The following is a 22,195-nucleotide window of genomic DNA, read 5'->3' on the forward strand; positions in this document are numbered from 1 at the left end:
GCCTCAACACCAAAACACACATGCACAGCCAGATTCCCTTTATATGATGACTATATGTGTGTCACCAATTCTGTGTGGTCAGAAAGTATATAGTCATATGATCTGTACACAGTTGTGTGTCCCTGCGTTGTCTGACTGTGGGGGTGTTGGCCATTATTGTGTCTGTTGAGAGTGTGGTCAGGGTGGAAGGTCTACATGTGATTGTCAGAACATGTTATCAGATTGTGTGTGTGTGTGTCGAGGGCGTTTTGTTCACCGTGGGATCAGTGCATGCAGGAGGTGAAAAGCAAGGTCTGCCTGGCAACAGTCAAACCCCGGAGCACCAGCGAGTCCACTACAGGCCCACAGGCCACTGGGGAGCCTGGGAGAAGGGAAAGTAGCATCGTGGCATCAGGCCTGTGAGACTTGTTAGGGCCGTGGTGAAGGAAAGGCCAGATCCTGACCAGTGTGAAACTGGAATCCAGGGTCTGAATGGTTCAGAGATGGGGAAATCTGTGCGCACCAGTGATGGGGGCTGTGAGTGGCAGAGTTGTTGAGTTCGAACACACCGGTGCGGGGCAGTCATCAAAACATGTAATGGAGGGGCGCCTGGGTGGCTCAGTCGAGTGAGCATCTGACTCTTGATTTTGGCTTAGGTCATGATCTCAGTTCGTGAGTTTGAGCCTCACATCGGGCTCTGCACTGACAGCGCAGAGCCTGGCTTGGATTTTCTCTCTCCCCCTCTTGTCCCTCCCCTGCTCATGCTCTCTCTCCTTCTCCCTCTCCAAAATAAATAAATATTAAAAGTTTTTTTTAAACTATTATTTTTCTTCAATCGTTTGGTGGCCTATGATGGCACGTTTTGAGGCAGTGGCAGAGTGATCACACTCATTCTGGAGCTGCGGGTTGGATCCTGAAAACTGGGAGAGCCAGAATAGAGTTCCTTCCAAAGTCAGCTCTCCCAGGTCACGCTCTGTAGCGCCTGGCCAAGAAAGGAAAAGAAACATTACTTGTCCCCATTGCCACCTGAAAACAAGAGCTGCAACGAGAGGCAGATGAGTGTTTACTTGGAATTAAAGATTTGCAGTTTGGGGAGCAGCAATTCCAGCAGTAAACAGAAAAGTGTCTTATCTGTGGGGTGAAGCAAGGGCTTTATAGGAGAGCGAGGAAGAGGGGCAATTACATGGCTTGGGTAAAAGAGAAAAAAAAATTACTCATTGCTACTAACAGGCAGTAACTATGACCAATTCTGGAGAATGTCTCATGGAAACTTGCCAAGAGTATGTTATTCTGCTGCTTTGGGATGAAGTGTGCGGTGTACCTCTGTGAAGTCCATCTCATCTAACGTGTCACCTATGGTAGATGTTATCTGATTTTTGTCCGAATGATTCGTTCATTGATGAAAGTGTGTATTAACATCCCCCTTTTACTGCATAACTGTCTCCCTTGACATCTGTTTGTATTTGTTTTATATATGTAGGTGCTCCTATGTTGAGCGCATAAATATTTACAGATGTTATATCCTGTTGTTGAATGGACCCCCTTATTGTTAGGTAATACCCTTCTTTGTTTCAATAATGGCATTTTAAAATGAAAATTTATACAGGGTTCAGTCACAAACTATCTATATAAGAATCTTTAATTCATCATTACGACCTACATACGTGGTTAACAATATGTAGTAATGACGCATCATCTTGTGTTCTATGTTTTTCAGTTAATATTCAAAGACACTTTCTAGTTGAATCCAATCATCATAATTACTATTGCTGCATGAAAAATAGGACCCTGACCAACATAATGGATTTTTCAGCAACAAGTTTGCCTCATATGCAGTTCCAAGAACTACTGCAAAAAAATTATTGTTACAAAATACTGAATTTAGAATTCCCAGATGATGTCACAATTCTACATATCTTTCTTATATTTTTATAAGAGGCTGTTAGGCAAAATTACAATTTAATGACTAAACTCTATTAAGACATTCTTGATAAATGTTTTTCCTAGTCAGGGATTTCTAATGCAAAGTCTAACCTTTCATCTGATTCTATCAATGTATATATACAGTGTGAGAAACTACATGTTGACTACGGAATTAAAATCACTGAAGACTTTCATTCATTCACTATTATATAGAGTGTGAAACTTCACATGCCTACAACAGTTTTTCTACTAGTAAAGGTTTTCCATGCATATAATAATGAATAACTTCTTCAGCATTAATTTTTCTGTTATTGTCCTGGAGTGATCTCCTTCTGTAAAGATTTTCCTGCGTAATTTCCCATTGAAGGGAGATTAGATTATTATTCATACTGGAGTTTCTTGTCCACCCTATGACCAGAGACCAGCTAATGTCTCTTCCTCCTTGATTATAAATACAGGGTTCCTCCACATGCAGTTCACTCATGTTACGTAAGGATAAATTAAAAATGAAGGCATTTCCATAATGAATATGACCATAGAACTTCCCCCACATGAGTCTTGTGGTTGATATTATATTAGGGCTGTGGCTAAAGGCACTTCCATGTTCATTCACTATAATTAAAGTGAGTTCCCTCATGGTCTCTAAGATCGGAGCTTGTAACAAAGGCTTTTCCACATAGATGACAAATATATTGTTCCTCTCCAGTATGAGTCCCCTCATGGTCTCTAAGATCAGAATTTGTAACAAAGGCTTTTCCACATAGATGACATATATATTGTTCCTCTCCAGTGTGAGTCCCCTCATGGTCTCTAAGATCAGAATTTGTAACAAAGGCTTTTCCACATAGATGGCATATATATTGTTCCTCTCCAGTGTGAGTGTCCTCATGGTCTCTAAGATCAGAGTTTGTAACAAAGGCTTTTCCACATAGATGACATATATATTGTTCCTCTCCAGTGTGAGTTCCTTCATGGTCTCTAAGATCAGAGCTTGTAACAAAGGCTTTTCCACATAGATGACATATATACTGTTCCTCTCCAGTGTGAGCTCTCTCATGTTTTCTAAGACAAGAGCTTTGAACAAAGGCTTTTCCACATAGATGACATGTATATGGTTTCTCTCCAGTGTGAATCCTCTCATGTTCTCTAAGATAAGAGCTTTGAACAAAGGCTTTTCCACATAGGTGACATGTATATGGTTTCTCTCCAGTGTGAGTTTTCTCATGCTTTCTAAGATTAGAGCTTGTAACAAAGGCTTTTCCACATAGATGACATTTGTATGGTTTCTCACCAGTGTGAGTTCTCTCATGTTCTCGAAGATTAGAACTTTGAACAAAGGATTTTCCGCATAGATGACATGTATATGGTTTCTCACCAGTGTGAGTTCTCTCATGTTTTCTAAGACAAGAGCTTGTAACAAAGGCTTTTCCACATAGATGACATTTATATGGTTTCTCTCCGGTGTGAGTTCTCTCATGGTCTCTAAGATAAGAACTTTGAACAAAGGCTTTTCCACATAGATGACATTTGTATGGTTTCTCTCCACTGTGAGTTCTCTCATGTTCTCGAAGATTAGAGCTTGTAACAAAGGCTTTTCCACATAGATGACAAGTATATGGTTTCTCTCCAGTGTGAGTTCTCTCATGGTCTCTAAGATTAGAGCTTTGAATAAAAGCTTTTCCACATAGATGACATGCATACGGTCTCTCTCCAGTGTGAGTTCTCTCATGTTTTCGAAGACAAGAGCTTGTAACAAAGGCTCTTCCACATATAGGACATTTATACGGTTTCTCTCCAGTATGAATTCTCTCATGGTCTCTAAGACAAGAGCTTTGAACAAAGGCTTTTCCACATAGATGACACTTATATGGTTTCTCTCCACTGTGAGTTCTCTCATGTTCTCGAAGATTAGAGCTTGTAACAAAGGCTTTTCCACACTGATGACATGTATATGGTTTTTCTCCGGTGTGAGTTCTCTCATGTTCTCGAAGATTAGACCTAGTAACGAAGCCTTTTCCACATAGATGACATTTAAATGGTTTCTCTCCAGTGTGAGTTCTCTCATGCCGTTTAATGGAACTTCGAACAAAAGCTTTGCCACATAGACGACATTCGTAAGGCTTCTCTCCAGTATGAATTCGCTTATGTCTAGTTAAAGATGAAAAATACCTGAAGCGCCTCCCACACTGATTACAAGCAAATGGATTCTCTCCTGTGTGGGTTATTTTATGAGTACGAAGGTTGGCATTTCGGGTGAAGTGTTTTCCACATTCATTACATTTATAGGGTTTCCGTACAGTGTGAGTTAAGACATGTTGAGTCAATGTGTACGTGTGAGTAAAAACTTCATCAAACCCACTATATACGGAGAGGTCTTCTCCCGTGTGACATTTCTGCTGTCGGGAAAGAGATGAAAGACTGTTATAGGACTTCTCCCAAAAATGCATGCACCCAGTTCTCTACCTATGAATTCCAGGCTGACCACTCAGTGATAATCTCCAACTAAAACCTTCCCCAGATCACTTACATATACATGGGGCATTCATCTCCAGCATGCACATTTTTACCCTTTGTAGCATCTTTATTGGAGGGCTGAGAGTTTATGAAGATATCATTACGTGTCATGCCAATAAACCATAGTTATATAATTATCCGCTTATCAGAATAATTTTATCTTAAGTCCAGGATAATTTCTTCCCCATATTTAAATTTTCAATCACATTCTCTGAGAAGGTACTTATATCAAACTGTAACAATTGTTATATGATCCTTCTAAATTGATAATTTAGGCTCCTCCCAGGCCTTGAACGTGGATAGGCAAGGTTCCTCCTCATGACACTTACTACTGTCCAGCAGTTAGGTGGGTCGTTCATGCAGATATCTTGCATAGGTATTATTTCTTGCTTGTTATGGCTGTTTTTCATGCCTAAAACAATTGAGGAAAAAAAGAAATAAACCTAAGAAATACCTTGAGTAGGAAATTAAAGTGTTGAAAAGCTCACGAGACCAGGTAAGCACACGTGACCAAATGATGTGAAATTGAGGAAAATACTGGTGAACAGACATACATTTTAGAATAATATCAATTAGAACAAAACTCAATGTTTAAGTTAAAGAAAAATAAAATAAGGATGGGCTGTTGCAGAGAATATCAAGAGTGGAAATCCTAAAAGAAATCATGACAAAGACCACAATGTGAAATTTTACCTCCAACGAGGACAGGAACATTTGCTTGCCTGAGGTGAAATGTAAGTACAGGTACATGAAGAGAAACTGATATGGAAGAAATAATGACACAGTCTGAGGAATGTTGTCTCATTGGCCACTCACAGTTTCTGAAGCTGTCGTTCACTCAAGGAAATCTGCACTGACATCAATAAGACCCTGCTTACTCACTAGCCTTCTCACACTGAGCGCATGTCTGCAGCTCACCTGGACTCCAGCCTTGGGGAGGTCCTCTTTCTTCCCTCCACAGCTCCCCTCTTTGCTCCCACTGGGAGATCACATCTGATCTGAAGAAATGACACCCTATATCAATGGAGAATGGTATGTGAATTTTCAGTTCTGTGCCAAGAACAGCGCCTGATGTTCTACTGTACAGGCAACCAAGGAAGAACATGAGCGTGGAAGAACAGCCCAGAGAATAACACCTTGAACACTAAAAACATTGATAAATGTTCTCAGCCTGACACTGCACCCAAGGACAGTAAGATCTCTGATTGCTGATGCGCCTGCCCAAGCTGAGAGAGAGCAGAAGGCTTAGTGTTTGCATCCAGAAGAAATTAAATGTTCTCACAAGGGGATTAACACTATTTTCAAAGGAATACAATACACATAAGCTCCACCAGAATATTCTGTGGAGTTTTATGTGGAAAGTGATACAAGATGTTATATTTTCTACTGTGCTCACGCTTCATCATACTGCCCAGGACAGAAAATATTCAGGATATTTATTTATTCATTCAAAAAATATTCATTGTATTCCCAGCAATGTTCTGGGTCTTGGAGAAAGTGCAGTAGATACACACTTGTGGCCAAGAAGACTGTATTCAAATTATCATGTAACACACAGGATGAAAGTAGAGAAAGTTACAAATTCCATCTAGTATTCAGAAATGCTACAAAAGATATGAGTTAGGGCAGACAGCTGTATTAGAATATGTGGAAGCTCTCCTGGATACAAGGTTAATAAACAAAAAGATGGATGGATGTATGGAAGGATGGATGAATGAAGGAATAGATGGTGACAGACTCACCCACAGAGACCAGATGACTAATGTTTTCCAGCGTCACATCTCTGTACAGCGTTCTCTGGGATGTGTCCATCAGGGCCCACTCTTCCTGGGTGAAGTCTACAGCTACATCTTTGTAGGTCACAGATTCCTAAAATATCAGATATTGTTTCAGTAGGGCCAGGCTGAACAATCCCTAGGGGGCAGCTGTCAACATGATAGTGATAGCAGATGGGGGAGCTGTATGAATAGAAAACTTAAACTCCATTTGTGGTTCAAATCAAATGTTCCTACTGTGCCGATCTGCCTTCTGCCCTTCAGACACATTCAAACAGAAATACACACACAATTACTTCATCATAAAGGAATCTCAATATGAAATAACCTGGCAATTTTCCAATAAGCTGGTAATTTTGACATCCTGGGTGGCAATTATAACATAGGTTAAATAGTAAGTACTATTGAGAAGCACTTGGCTGGCTCAGTTGGAAGAGCATGTGACTCTTGGCCTCAGGGTCATGAGTTTGGGCGCCAGGCTTGCTGTAGAAATTACTAAAAAAAGAAAAAAATATGTATATATACATATATATGTATATATATATATATATATGTATATATACATATATACATATACATATATACACACACACATATATACATACGTAGTGGTACTGAGAGTTTCAGTGAGCTAATGTGCAGATGCTTCTTTTACAGCAAACACTTCATACATACAAGTGTAGGTATATTAACATTAAAGGTAGACACCTATGAAGCAATGCCCAGCATTCTGCAGGATGAACAACTCTCATGCAGAATTTGGGGTCAACAAGTCACACCTCTCATCTTAAAAACTCACTTGTTCTTTATAAGGTATCAGGGCAGACAGGTCCTGCGGTCCGGTTAGGGGCTCCTGAGATGGCTCGTCCGAAGGATGGCCCCACAGTGATCTCTCCTGCAGTGAGCTCTCCATTCTTAACAATGATCACTGCATCAATCCTCTGTATGTTAATCCCGTTTTTCTGTTGAAAGGCAATAGAATCCTCTCGATTACTTGTAGCCTCTCTAATCCTTCTAAAATTGCAACAGGATTCTAAATTTGACTCTAGTTTTATCCACATTCTGCCAAATACAGAGTTAATTTTTTGAAAAATACTCCCTAGGCACTGTTTTCAGATTTCCAATTTTAAAAAGTTTAATTATAACGAGGGAAAATGGGTAAAAAGGGATAAGGGTAGTAAAGAGGATTTAGTCATCTTTGGAAGTTTCCAGATTAGTCAAGTGTATGTTACCAAACCTTTAGTAAGCTTAAAACTGAGGGGAAAAGAAATGATGGCTGATTTCTTCTCTCACACAAAAGTTTCTTGTACTCTCTGGAAAACTGCAGAGCTGACCTGCTCAAAGGCCCGCCTCCTCAGTGGAGTGTAAACTGCTCGTCTTGCTCATCTCTATCACCTGTCACCATGTGCCGAGGTCACTGCAGCCACTACCATGGCCCACAGGTAAATCACCCACCAACCAAGCCCATGCACTGCATGAGGAAGGAAAACTCTGCATATTTCTTTTCTGCAAGGACATCCTTAAGGAGCATGAGATGCAGTGGTGTAAATGCTGGAAAGGAGACTTCTTTCTGATCCATCCCTGACCAACAAAAAGTATCTGCGCGTCCTGGCAACAATGAACTAGAACCCAGACCCTTGAAAACTGCCTGGATGCACTTCGAAGACTTGGGTCAAGAGAAGCCTTTCCAGCCACAGGCAACAGAGGCATCATTCAAGAGAAGGATCGCGTATCCACCCACCTGCAGTTGCATCATCAAGAGTTCGGCCACCACGTCTCTTCCTCCGGATTTCCACTCACAGAGAGTGCAAACCATATGCAGGAAAAGCTGGGCAAGGAGAGAGAAGCCAAGAGACTCCAGTCTTACCCACAATTCCCAGACCCCTTGGTCATGAATCCCTGATGCGCCTGCATGCAACCCCCCAGCTCCCCCTACAAGAACACGCCACATGCCCTGAGACAATTGCGGGAGCTCTCACTTCTGCTTGGGTCAGAAGTGACAAGGCTTTGGCTACTGCTGCTCGTCAATAAGATAGGAATATTCTTTTTTATTTTCAGACAAGGCAATGAAAATCATTATTTCTAAGTTAACTGCCAACTTTTTCATAGGGATATTTAATTCCCTCCCTGAACCCCAAACCTAAAAGTGCCTGACTTAGAAAACGTACAATGCAGAGGTTTTGTTTTATAAGGGAATATATTTGTTCAATCTGACATTTTAGTAAAGTTGTAACTGGAATATTGTTGTATATTAGTCATCACCACAAATGAGACCCCAGCATTTCATAAATTGTATATTTAAACATATTGGTAAACTGAATTCTTACCAAAATTTTGTTTCTACTTAAATGTATTTCATGGAAAAATGATTTTGTATCACACACAAAAGTAGACGTAACTCACCTCCTTACACCTGGAGTCCAAAAAATAAGGAAGACAAATTCAAAGTTTAATAATAGGACTCTCTGCTTGGAAACTTAAAAACATTCACTTAATTAATCCTCACAAAGACTCTGCCGATTTCAGCATAGTCACTCCTATGGACTGAATTCCTGTGTCCCCTCCTCTCCCACCCAAATCCCTATGTCAAAGCCCTAATTCCCATGATGGTATCTGGACGTGTGGCGTTTTAGAGGTAATTAGGTTTAGATGAGGTCATGAAAGGAGGTCCCCCATGAAGGGATTGAAGTCATTCTTAGAGGAACGGACCACAGCTCACTTGCTCTCTCTCTCTACCAAGTTGGGACACAATGAAAAGACAGGCTTCTGCAAGCCAGGAACTGGTCTGTCTGAATCTGCTGACACCTTGGTCTTGGGAGTTCCCAGTCTCGAGAACTGTGAAAAATAAATGTGGGTTGCACAAGTCCCCACATATTTTATTATTGCAGCCCAGAATGACATTAACAAATGACAGGAACAGTTTCAGAGAACATTAGTAATATGAGAAAGTTACATGGTAAGGAATGATACAGCCAGTATTTCAATTATGTTGTTTCCCAAATTCAATTTCTAAACATGGTCACAGGTACAGCCCCCTGCCAGGACTTACCAGGAATTCCCCCTGTCAGATGAAGAATCTGAGATCCCTCCAGCAATCACAGCCTCTCTCATTCCAGCTTGTCCACAGAATCATTCCCCATGCCCAGGTTCTCCTCACACCTGGGAACCTACAATCCTCTGACACCACTTGAAGTCTATCAGCCCCTAATTCCATTCCTTTTAGTGCCCACTTCAATCCCCATGTAATCCTTTCTGCATGCATCCACCCCCCAAAAATAAAAAAAGCTGTTTTATTCTAACTGCATACGCATGACCTATCCCAATGCCTGGTTACATGGCTCGTGCTCAATAACATCTGAGACAAAAAAAAGCATATTTTGTTAGTTCTGCCTTCTTACCTTCCTTATACGTCCATTTCTTCCACCCACTTACTGACCAACACCCTGTAACAGACAACAGTCATAGATTTCTCAAAATCTAAAAATTCGTATAGTGTTCTTCACACCAGCAACTAATTCTCTGACATTGCCTGGGTGTCCAAGGATTCAGTTCATTCTGACACCATCTTCCTGGAGTCAGCATCAGATCCCACAAGTTCAAAGTCTTAGCCCCATGAGACTTCCTCTACTTCAGATGCCAACCATAAATGTAGTGCCCAGACCGCCCACATTTTCTGCCGAGAGCATTGTGGATTCAAGGGTTCCCACAATCCCTCAAATTAGGCTTGGCAATTTTCTAGAATGACTCCTAGAATTTAGGAGAACACTTGACTCAGTTTTACTGGTTTATTACAAGGATGAACAGTCAGATGAAGAGGTACACGGGTGAGGTCCAGAAGGGTCCCCAGGGCAGGATCCATCAGTCCCCATGGAGGTGGGCAGGATTACCCTCCAGCAGATGGAAGCTCTCACCAGCCTGCAGGTTGGTCTCCAGTGTTCAAGAGTGTTTCTAGAGCTCAACCTCCAGCAACCACTCCCCTCTCCAGAGGCTGCTGGGTGGGGCTAATATCACTTACAAGCACACATTTCATTCCTAACACTCTCCAGCTTTAACTTCTTCCCTGCTTTCTCACTGGCCTTACAAGTAGGACCTTTAGACCTGCCATCATCTTCAGAAATCCACTAGCCTGCCTCCCCGTCCAGTCCACCCAACTCACCCGACTGTAGTTTGCTCTCAGCCCCTGGGACACAAATGGTTTGGCTTCTCTCAGCAATTTTACACAAGTTCTGTTACCAGGGGAGGGGGGAAAGTCTCTAATAGTGCTCCTGCCTACCTCCATGGGGAGTCCTAAGGCTTTGCTCAAATAAGTTTTTAGGAAACTGACTAAAACATCTGTATTTTCTACTACAAGTTTTCCTAAAAGATATATCCTTTGAGATTCTGTACACAAAGTTTTCTTGTTTTTTAAAAATTTCTTTAAATGATCTCTTCTAAATGAGCCCTTAAACAACGCAGGATCTGACCACGTATCCTTTTTACTCTCTAATAGAGCTCCACTCTCTGTGTGGCACAAGCCTGGTCCACAGTCTCCTACCGCAGACACTCCTTTCTGATGAGCAGAAGCCCTCATTGCCTCAAGGATGGTGCAGTGTGACGAGGCTGGCAAGACAGGAACGTGTCCGAGAACCAGGGAAACGAGAACCTGATTACCTTAAATTCCCGCTGTAAAAATTATGCTCCCTTTTGAGAGTTACTATAGGTTCACTTTTATATTTGATACAAACACATTAAGAAGAAAAAAAGGACAAACTGTTCTTTTGGGAACCAAATGCCAGTGCCTGAAATGAAAATACATTGCCTGATTTTTCTTCACAAGTAATTTATTCTTTTATATATGAAGACAGATCCTAAGACGTATATACTTTTTCGTATTATTCAAAAATAGTTGAAACACATCCTATGTATGGGAAAATGAACATTGAAGGTATAATTTATTCATGGAACCTATCATATTTTGTGCGTGTAGAGCATGGCAGTCGGTAGCATGTCAACTAAATCTGACTTGGAGAAGAGGAAGGGTCTGCTCTAGGATTTCATTTGCTTGCCTGGAGATGAAGAGGAGGGGGCTGCTGAAGGTGGTGGCCTGGGCCCAGAAGAATAGAGAACCTCTTCTCCTCTAGGTCTTAACTACAGGCAGGCACACTTTGTTGTATTGTGCTTTACAGATACTGCTTTTCACAAAGGTGTGTGGCAACGCCATGTTGCTCGGTGCCATTTTTCCAAGGGCAATTGCTCACATTATCTCTGTGTCACAGTTTGGGAATTCTCACAATATTTAAAACATTTTCATTATCATATTTGTTACTGTGGTCTGTGCTCAGTGATCTTTGATGTTACTATTGCAATTGTTTTGGGGTGCCACGAGCTGTGCCCATAGGTGTGGGCTACCTTAATCAGTAAGTGTTGTGTGTATTCTGACTGCTCCACCTACCAGCTGTCCCCCTCCTCCTCTCCTGGGGCCTCTTTTCCATGAGACAGCCCTACACCGGCCTCCTAAGTGTTCAAGGTCTGTCACGTTAAATCAAGAGCTAGAAATGAATGAGCTGCGTGAGAAAGGCACGCTGAAAGCAGAGACAGGCTGAAAGCTAGGTGTCTTGTGCCAAAAAGTCAGCCAAGCTGTGAATGCAAAGGAAGAGTCCTTGAAGGAAATTAAAAGTGCAACTCCAGTGAACACATGAGTGATAAGAATGTGAAGTGAGGGGAGCCTGGGTGGCTCAGTCGGTTAAGCGTCCGACTTCGGCTCAGGTCACGATCTCATGGTTCATGGGATCCGGCCCCGTGTCGGGATCTGTGCTGACGGCTCAGAGTCTGGAACCTGCTTAGGATTTTGTGTGTGTGTGTCTCTCTCTCTCTGCCCCTCCTCTGCTCGTGCTCTGTCTCTATCTCAAAAATAAATACACATTAAAAAAAAGAAAGTGAACTGAAACAGACCTATTGTAGATATGGAGAAGGTTTGTGTGGTCTGTATAGAAGGTCATCATTCCCTGAAGCCAAAGCCTAATCCAGAGCAAGGCCCTGACTCTCTTCAATTAATTCTCTGAAGGATGAGGGAGGTGAAGAAACTTCAGAAAAACATCTGATGCGAGCAGAGGATGGTTGGTGGGAGTAAGGAAAAGAAGTCGTCTCCATAACATAAAACTGCAAGGTGAGGCAGCGAGTGTTGATACAGAAGCTGCAGCCAGTTATCCAGAGGATCTGGCTGAGACAATTCATGCTGGTGGCTGCACCGACCAACAGCTTTTAAGTTGGAAAATCTACTGGAAGCCTTCTGTTGGAAGATGCCATCCAGGACTTTCATAGCCAGAGAGAAGTCAGCGGCTGGCTTCAAAGCTGCGAAGTACAGACTGACTCTCATTAGGAGCTAATGCGGCTGGTGACTAAGTTGAAGCCAACACCCATGTACCATCCTGAAAATCCTGGGACTCTTAAGAATTATACTAAATCGACCCTGGCTGAGCTCCATCAACAGACAACAAAGGCTGGATGATAGCGCATCTCTTTACAACGTGGTTTGCTGAGTATTTAACCCCACTGTTGAGACCTACTGCTCAGAAAAAAAATCCTTTTCAAAATATCACTGCTCATTGACAATGCATCTGGTCACCCAAGAGCTCTGATGGAAATGGACAATAAGCTTACTGTAGTTTTCGTGCTCGCTTCGGCAGCACATATACTAAGATTACTGTAGTTTTCATGCCTGCTAACACGACATCCATTCTGCAGAATGGCAGGGGCAGTGGGGTCACAGACATATGGATTCAAGACCCAGAATGTTGATAAATTATACAGGAATAACAACTTACAAAGATCTCTATAAGAAAAAAATCCAAAAACAGATATAAGAGATTCCCCTTTTTGAATTTTAGGCAGTTCTTCTTTTTTTATTTAACGTGTATTTATTTGTGAAAGAAAGAGGGAGAGAGTGAGAGAGGCAGGGAGAGCAGAGGGGCAGAGACACATACACAGAATCTGAAGCAGGCTCCAGGCTCTGAGCTGTCAGCACGGAGCCAGACATAGTGCTTGAACCCGTGAACTGTGAGATCATGACCTGAGCTGAAGTCGGATGCTTAACCAACTGAGCCACCCAAGGGCCCCTAGGCACAGTTGTAAATATGACCTACTTGAATAAATCCTGAAAATATTTGTTGTTAGAAAAGAAAATTTGTTGTGAAAACATGTGTTCAGAGAATGCGGTTCTGAGAAAGTAGAGAAATGATAGTGGCAGGCATTCATGACGAGATCTGGGGAAGAGCCATACAGAGAAGAACAGACAAGTACAAATGTTCTAAGGTGGGACAAGCCAAACAGGACTGTGAATGTGCAAGTGGGTCTAGGCACTGGGATAGAAAGTGACAGTAACAGCCCTCCGGTGACAGCTAATAAGCTAGCTAGGTTTCAGCATTTATTAAATATCTTTTGTGCTGTTTTCATGACTGGCAAAAAGTATTAAAACCAGTTTGTGTAATTTTTAGGCAAACAAAAGACAATATGGAAACTTGTTTTGAAAGGAAAATGGATAGAAGGATTATGATACAATTACTGAGACAGAGCTCCTTATATTTATCCCAATACAATGATATCTGAGGCAGAGAGGAGAAAGCAGACACTGATCTTAAAGTAATAAGATAGAGAAACTTATATTGGGTCTGAGATAGTTGGCTTCCTAATGCTGGTTCCTTCTATCGTTTTTAAAATTATTATTATGTTTTATTTATTTATTTAGAGAGAGTGTGAGAGGGGAAGGGGCAGAGTGAGAGGGAGGCACAGAATTGAAAGCAGACTCCAGGCTCTGAGCTGTTGGCACAGAGCCCGACGTAGGGCTCAAACCCATGAACCGTGAGATCATGACCTGAGCCAAAGCCGTTTGCAGAATCAACTGAGCCACCCAGGAGCCCGTGGTTCCTTCTACCCTTTAACTCAGCAGTCCAAGATAATTAGTGTTTATCAGACAGAACATGAGCAGCGTTCAATCTGAAAAACAATAAGAGAATATCAAATCCCTAGGCTCTGCCCTGTTGATATATAATTCCCAACGATTTCCCAGGATATCCTAGTTCTTATGTTGCAATGTTTTATGCATCTTTGATATCTACAGGGCTTCTAATGGAAAAGGCAAGCTTCCTTGATGGAAGCTCAATATGACTGAGAGACAGCTGCTATGTCCCAGTGTCAGGAAGAGGCAGAGTGGCTCAAGGTTTCAATATAGGAGTGGTGGGTCATTTGAAGTTCTGACATCCTGATTTTTGTCTCAGTTATGCAGTCGAGTGTTAACATTCAGTCACAGGACAATGGTCATTCAGGTGAGAGAGGAGATGCTATCTTCAACCTATCAGGTTCAATCATCCTTTTGAGTCTTTACAGATCACCAATGTGATTTGTCATGTGTTGAGTCAGCTGACATCACTCATCATTGTTCTCCATGCCATTAAAGCATCAATAATCCCCAGGCCTGACCAGCTACTACATTTCAGCAAACGCTACCAGTGGTTTGTGTGTGTATGCTCTGTAGCCATGTGTTCAGAGCTCTTTCTTCAGAGAGTTTTGATAACATGCAGATTCACACATGAAAAAGCCAATGCACAAGTCAAAATTCACAGTTACGTGAAATAACTTGTAACCTCAATGAAAAGTGGCTTAATAATAGTTTCCATTATAATAAACAGTACTTATGTAGGGTTGAATTTTCTCCTGAAAAAAGGACCCAGGAAAACAGAGACTTGAAGACATTGTGTACAGAGTTTGGTTTACTCAAGATACCCACCTTTTGGGCTCAGTTACTCATAGGGATATGTACCCCACATAGACCCAAGAAAACTCACTCCATCTAATGTGAAGACTCCCAAGTGCATATTATGTACACACCTAAACACTGAAGATTTAACAGAGAAGGTGGTGTGAAGGCTGGATAGGTCAGAGACAGAATTCTATCACTGGACTCGTAGGTAAGCAGAGAGGGAAAAAGAAAAACCAAACGGAGAGTCCAACTGTCAAGGTCACTTAACCACCAATGATGTAAAGTCCTGGCTCCTTAATGGAGTCCACTTCCCAGCAGGTCTGAGTGGAGTAAGCTGAGCTCAGGGGAATGGAGATTCGGAGACTTGGAGGAGCACTGGGTCCCCTTCTTTATAGGACCTCCAGGGTGGTTACTGTTCTGTTGCCTAACAGAAATATATCTTCCAATTTCTGAACTGATTTGAGTTCAAATACTAATATTAAATCAACTTAAAACTTTTGAGAAAGAGGGCACCTGGGTGGCTCAGTTGGTTAAGCATCTGACTTAGGGTCAGGTCATGATCTCATGTTTCATGAGTTTAAGCCCCGCATTCAGCTCTCTGTGTATGCATGTAGATCGCTTCAGATCCTCTATCTGTCTGTCTCTTTGTCCCTCCCCTGCTTGCTCGCTCTCTCTCAAAAATAAATAAACATTAAAAAAAGAAACTATTAAAAAAAAGTTTCGAGAAATCCAGAAGAATGTCTTCTCTTGTAAATAATCTTTGAGAAGTTATGCAGCAGAGTATTTAGAGTCAGGTAGTGCCAAGTTCCAACCAGGATCAGATTTTCCAAAGGAAATATAAAAAAGAGATGTTAACTTACACTTCCATGTTAAAGTTTATGACGTGTACATTGGGGCACCTGGAGGGGCTCAATGGGTTGAGCGTCCAACTCCCGATTTTGGCTTAGGTCATGATCTCATGGTTCATGAGTTTGAGCCCCACACTGGGCTCTTTGCTGACAGTGCAGAGCCTGCCTGGAATTCTCTGTCTCCCTCTCTCTCTGCCCCTCCCCTCTCATGATCTCTCAAAATAAATAAATCTTTTAAAAAGATATAAATGAAGCTATTTAAATTTGAAAATCTAATTTCCTTACTGATTTTTAATGCTTATGGTGTGAAACCTAGTAATAGGAAACCTCCCTAAAATGGAGTGGGCAGATGTGGCAGGGAAAACTTTCACACCCTAGAACACCCAGTCAATTGCAGGCCCAACAGGAAGAGGGACTGGACCCTTTGGGGACTTGGCCTTGCACGTGGATACTACTCAACAAGTCCAGAAGGAGGAAGAGACATTTTCCTTATCCCCCAGAACAACAGTTCAGCCAGTGAGAAACCACCACACTTCAAACTCTGTTTACTCCAATGGACTTTTAGTTCACAGCAACCTTCCCAAATTACCCCTTTTCTCCTTAAAAAAGCAAGCCTCCCCTTGGTTCCCATGCTTCCCTACAGTTTTTCTAAAGCTTTGTTTGTCCCGGATTGCAATTCTCTTTTATTCATTCCCCAATAACCCCATCAGTTGCTGCTAAAATAACAGGCAGTTCTTTTTTTTTTTTTTTTTTTAAGAGAGGGAGAAAAAGCGAGCGAGCAAGCGCTCTCGCGCAGGGGAGGGAAGAGGGGCGCAGGGAGAGAGACAATCCAAGCATTCTCCACACTCAGCGCGGAGCCCGACTTGGGGTTCGATCCCATGACCCTGCCATCAAGGGATGAGAAATCCAGAGTCCCATGCCCACCGACTGAGCCACCCAGGCGCCCCCTGGCAGTTTTGTTTTTAAGGTTAACAATAGGAAACAAGAAACATCCCTCTCAAATGTCCTCAGATACTGAAAATTAAATTTTCATCAATTAAAATCAAAATCCACACATTCCCTAAATGGAATCCATTTTACAGGCCTCATTCATTATCCCAACTTGACATAAAGCATTAAGAAACAGAAAACAAAAACAGTGATTAAAATACCCCATACTTCTCTGGGCGCCTGGGTGGCTCAGATGGTTGAGCATCGGAGTTGATTTTGACTCAGGTCATCATCCCAGGGTCTGAGATTCAGCGCTGTATTGGCTAGGTGCCGGGTTGCAGCCTGCTTTGGATTCTGTCCCTCCCTCTGCCCCTCCCCCACTTGCACTCTCTCTAAATACAACAAAAAGAAAAGAAATGAAAGAATATCTCATACTTCTCAAAATAAAAAAACCATCTTCAGATAGCTCTGGGAGTCGCCCCAGGAAAACGTGAAGCTGCAACACCGACGACTTAACGACCCAAAGCGATTCTCGGTGGCACCCACGCTTCTCCCCAAGTCCCGGACACTCAGCCTCCCGCTGAGCAACCCCTGCTCAGGGCCACGTCGCGCCGATCCCGCCGGCTCTCCGCCAACAGCACAGACCCCGCCTGCCCTGGTCGGCCCACTACCCGCGCCAAGGGCGGCCTCCGAGGTCCCGCGAGGCCCGCACCCCCAGCCCGGCGTGTCCAGTCAACGGGCTATACACACACCTGTCACCCTAACGAGGACACATCGGCGCGTTCAGTGCAAGAGGCCTCAGGGCTCTGAGTCTCACCTGGAACTGCCCGAAACAGTCTCTGTAGGTAGAGAAGCAGCAGTAGGATCCCTCGGACACCAAAAACCCACAAACCGACCAGAGCGGCCAGGCTGCCGGCGCGTGGGACGGAAGGAGGGGAGGACCCGGAAAGGCGGGGCGGCACGGGGCCACGCCCCGATCAGGCCCCGCCCCACGCTAGCCACGTCAGGAACCCGCCGGACCTTGGCTCAACTTCTCTAGGCCACGCCCCACGCTGGAAACGTCCTGCACAAGCACCGCCCCTCCACTGACGTACCGTTCCCGCTCTTCGCTCACCTTCTCTAGGCCCCGAACCACGCTGGCCACATCTTACGCCGGCCACGCCCATCCGGTGACGTACCCTCCCCGCTCACCCCCCCCCCAGACCCCGCCTTACGCTGGCCACGTCCTGCACCGGCCCCGCCCCCGCTCTTCTTCCTAGCGCCCGCCCCTCCTCTGACGCCTTGTTGGGTCCTCCACTCACCCTCCCTATACCCCGCCTTACGCCAGGCACGTCTCACGCCGGACACGCCCCTCCGCTGACTTCCTTTCCCCTCCCCCCCAAATCCGCCCAGGCCCCGCCTCAAGCTGACCAATCCCTAACCGGCACCGACCCCGCCCCGCCCCCGCTAAACACCCTAGGCCCTGCCCCTATGCAGACGTTCCCACTGTCTCACCCTCCCTTAGCCCCGCCCCACGCTGGTCACGTCCTGCAACAGCCCCGCCCCTCAGCTTATCTCCCATTCTGTTCTCTGCTGACCGTCCCTAGACCCCGCCCTACACTGGCTACGCCCTGTACCGACCACGCCCTTCGGTCAACGCCCCTTTCCCGCTCATCCTCCGTAGCCCCGCCCCTCCGCTTACGTGTCCTTCAGGTTACACTATAACGTCCCCAGGCCCCGCCTATGCCGGCAGCGTCCTAGACCGGGCCCGCCCCATGGCTATGGTTCCGTTCCCGCTGACCGTCCATTGGCCCCGCCCAACGGTCGCCGCGTCATATATTAGCCCCGCCCCTCCGCTTACGCCCCGACCCTGTTCTCTACTCTCTCCCCAGGTCCCGCCATACGCTGGCCACGTCCTTCACAGGTCCCGCCCCTCCTAACGCTTCTGGCACCCCCCCCCCCTCCCTGAAGTCCTGTCTGAGCCCTATGATCAACCTCCCTAGGCCCGGCCCCTCCGCTGACGTACCTTCCCGCTTTGCCTCCCTTTGCCCCGCCCCATCTGTGAGACGTCCGGCACCGGCACCGCCTCTCCGCTTACGTACCCTTCTGGTTTCTTCTTGCCGTCCCTAGGCCCAGCCCTACGCCGGCTACGCCCCGCACCGGCCCCGCCCTTCCGCTGACGCCGGTCCCCACATCCCCTGCCTGAGTGCCGCCTCACGGTGTCTGCGTCCTGCACAGGCCCCGTTTCCGCTCACCTTCCTTAGGGTCCGCCCCACGCTGGTCACGTCCTACACCGGCCCGGCCCCTCCGCAGACATCCCCTCGTGGTCTCTGCTCTCCCTCCCTAGTCCCCGCCCACGCCGTGTCCTCACTCAGTACATGAAATCTTAGTCTTCATGTTCCCCCCACACACATCCCGCTAGCGCCGGGGCTGCCGCCTCCCGTCCCTGGCCATGACATTCGGCCGACTCCATTCCTCGCACAAGACTCACATCCGAGCCATTTTCATCCTCCGGCAGTGAGGCCCTGCCGTGGCCAGGCCTTCCATTCGCGGTCACCTTGTGGGCGAGGCCCCTGGGCCCCGGGCTGGGGAAGGGGACGACCCCGTTGTGTGACACCTCGTGCTGTTCTGTCCCCAAACCTGTTCCCCCGGCCGTACCTGCCAGAGTGTGCCTACATTCCCGATATCCCACTGGAAAGTGAGCTGCTAGGACGTAGACGGCATCCGTTCCGTCGCCGAGTGCCTAGTGGGCGGCGACTTGAGGGAAGAAAGACCGGGAGGGAGACGCCGGGCGACCGCGAAGGGAGAGTGAGTAAAATGAGCAGCCTAGAGGATGCCACGTGGGGGGTCCTGTGCACTGCGGGAAACGGTCCTAGTGGACGGGAGTGCCCGGGCTCGACCCAGCGGGAGCAGCGGAGGGCTGGCGGAGGGGTGGGGTGGGGGGGTGGGTAGCAGGGGGCACATCCCAAATGCATTCCCTTTTAACCGTATTGTGTGAGGGTCATGCTAGAGGTCTCCGTGCTTTCCCAGCCTTCGTTACATTTTGAAAATATTGTTGGGTCCTAAGTAATTTTACACCAATTCATGTGCACTCCTTGAGGATATTGATCATTTGTTACATTAACAGAACTAGTCTAACAGCTTCCCGTCGTTCTTGTCATCTTTTGACTGAGCTGGCCGTGAGCTAAGGTTTCCAACTGTATTTTCAAGTTTCCTGTGTCCTTTTTGTACAAATGTTCAGGGATGGTACAAGTTGTTCCCGGCCCCTCCCCGCCCCCCAGGACTTATAAAATTTATTGTCGTTTTTCAGTGTGCGCATCACCTTCTCAGCGGCTTCTAGTCCAGCAGCAGCCTTTCCAGGCAGGCCTAGAAAGCTTCCCTTGAGAGTCCCATTTGGGGCAGTGGCATTTCCCGTGCTCCTGAAGTAACCTAGGAAGTTCTGGATAGGAATTCAGTAGCATAGACACCGTCTCCCACCTTTCCAGGCAGACACTAGTGGCTCTTGGGTCCTCATGGCCACTTAGAATATTTCCAGAGTCAGGCAGAGCATAGGTGAAGTTCGCGGGGGTCCACAGTAACCACAGAAAGTGGTTCCTGGCTTGACTTAGATCCTCCCCCCTTCCCCCGTGGCTCTGATGGGTCAAAATGCCCTGGCTGCTGTTTTCACTGTTCCCGTGGCCCACTGGAAAAAGAAGCTGAAATACAGGATGTAGGTTGTCTAATGGACCTGGAAAGACGGAGTAAGTGAAAGGGAGTGAGTGAATATCCTATTTTGGTATTCAGTTTTTGCTATGGTACCACACATACAATATCCATTTTTTTCTTCAGATGTGTTTTTCATATGGTACGACTGCAGTGAGCTTGTTTCAGTATTTTTAGAATGGAAATACAAATATGAAATTTATGAGGCTTCTTTTCAAGAAGTGATATCTATGAAGTGTGTACTATGTGTGAGATATGATAGACCAATAGGCCAACAGTCAGGACAAAGTTTTTATGTTACACATAATGTGTCATGTGTCGTGGAAACCTTATTAGATAATACTTATACCTTATTTAGCATCATTCATTAGAAACAGTTACTTAGGGGCAGCAAGAACTCACTCTCATAGAGCTCATGGTTTTTGTCATCACTAGGTCAAGTGATGCATGGAAACTATCAAACTTAATGTAAAAAAAGTACTCATGGGTTTTATTTCCTTATGATGTGGTTTCCAAATGGCACATTATATGTTTAGCATAAGGTCCTAGAATAGATTGTCATCCTTATTTCTTATATAATCCAATTCATATCCTAGGAGCAATATTCATTTTTCTTCTCTCTTCTAAAAATACCAGATTACTATTTATATGTGTTCATTTTTCCAAAATGCTGAAAATAGAAATTCACAGACTAGGATAGGGCATGAAAATTCGTCTGAAAACAATCTGTCATTCAGAGACAATTCTTATTTTGGTTTGTGCATGTGTTTTCCAGGGAAGCTGGACTTAGGATCCATTTCTGCCTGTCTCCAAAGCCCTGCCTATACCAAACATCAGGCCACAGCCCTGTCTCCGTGCTGACTGCCTTTCTGCACTTCCTGCCAGCCACCCTCATGTCTGGACTTCTGGGTTTGTGTTCTTTGTCTGGGGCTGTTGATGGACCACCAGGAGGTCCCTGGGTATCCTTTCAGTGTTTCCCAGGCACTAGAGGATGACTTGGGATGGCATCCCAGTTCTGACACGTACTTAGAAAATTCTGCACAGGCAGCAGCAGGTAGGCACCGATGTTGAAATGAATTCTTTCCAAGCTGACGGCCAAGAAGGAATTCTTGAGATGTTTTTGGTGCAAAAAAAAAGTGGTTTTGTTAAAGCATGGGAACAGAACCTGTGGGCAGAAAGCACTGCACTGAGATTATGAAGACTGACTACTAGAAGGTTTTCCATCCTGTAGAGGGGAGGGTGACCTTAAGGCTCCAGGAAATTGAGCCTATAGGTTCCTGGAGGTCTATTGTTAACATGGTGTTTTTCTTGTAAATCATTAAGACAGTTAGAAACTGGGCGCCTGGGTGGCTCAGTTGTTTGAATGCCTGGCTCTTGATTTTGGCTCAGGTCGTGATGCCAGGGTCATGGGATTGATCCCTGCCTCGGGGTGCTGGCTGAGCATGGAGCCTGCTTAAGATTCTCTCTCCCTCTGCCCCTGTCCCCTGCTCACGCTCTCTTTCTTAAAAAACAAACAAACAAAAAAGACAGTTACAAACCCTAGTGGAAGTTTCATACCCAACATGACTGTAAATGATGTTATCTGTATTTCCTTTTGCTTTTGTTTTCCACATCAACTAACTATTTCTTTTCTCCCTGCCTCTGTTCTCAGGCAGTCACCAGTACCTGAGGAAGAGTCTACACATCCCACCCTAACTGGGGGATGTTTGTAGTGTGTCTGCTCAGTGTAACTCCTCTCGCATTCTGTACAACGCAGTTTCCCAGAGTCTAGATTAGGAAAGTGAATACAGTGGGGCGCCTGGGTGGCTCAG

General features: G+C 45.0%; 1 protein-coding gene across 11 annotated transcripts; it reads right to left on the minus strand.

Moving 5' to 3' along the window:
- Positions 1-1,600: 1,600 nt before the first annotated feature.
- LOC122217299 (zinc finger protein 596-like) lies at positions 1,601-19,507 on the minus strand. Of its 11 annotated transcripts, XM_042934111.1 has the most exons (8): positions 17,521-17,890; positions 9,241-9,634; positions 7,933-8,019; positions 6,991-7,153; positions 6,159-6,285; positions 5,335-5,430; positions 4,746-4,828; positions 1,601-4,298 (listed from the first exon to the last, which is right to left on the minus strand). In XM_042934111.1, exons 4-8 carry the CDS (start codon positions 7,102-7,104, stop codon positions 2,508-2,510), a joined length of 2,211 nt encoding a protein of 736 aa, XP_042790045.1. In that variant the 5' UTR covers positions 7,105-7,153; positions 7,933-8,019; positions 9,241-9,634; positions 17,521-17,890; the 3' UTR covers positions 1,601-2,507. The 11 variants fall into 11 exon arrangements, with proteins under 11 accessions (XP_042790045.1, XP_042790049.1, XP_042790047.1 ...); XM_042934115.1 differs by lacking the exons at positions 9,241-9,634; positions 17,521-17,890 and adding an exon at positions 19,341-19,507; XM_042934113.1 differs by lacking the exon at positions 9,241-9,634.
- Between the last annotated feature and the right edge of the window lie 2,688 nt (positions 19,508-22,195).

The sequence above is a fragment of the Panthera leo genome, chromosome B1 (genome assembly GCF_018350215.1).
Source record: "Panthera leo isolate Ple1 chromosome B1, P.leo_Ple1_pat1.1, whole genome shotgun sequence".
NCBI classification, from domain to species: domain Eukaryota; kingdom Metazoa; phylum Chordata; class Mammalia; order Carnivora; family Felidae; genus Panthera; species Panthera leo.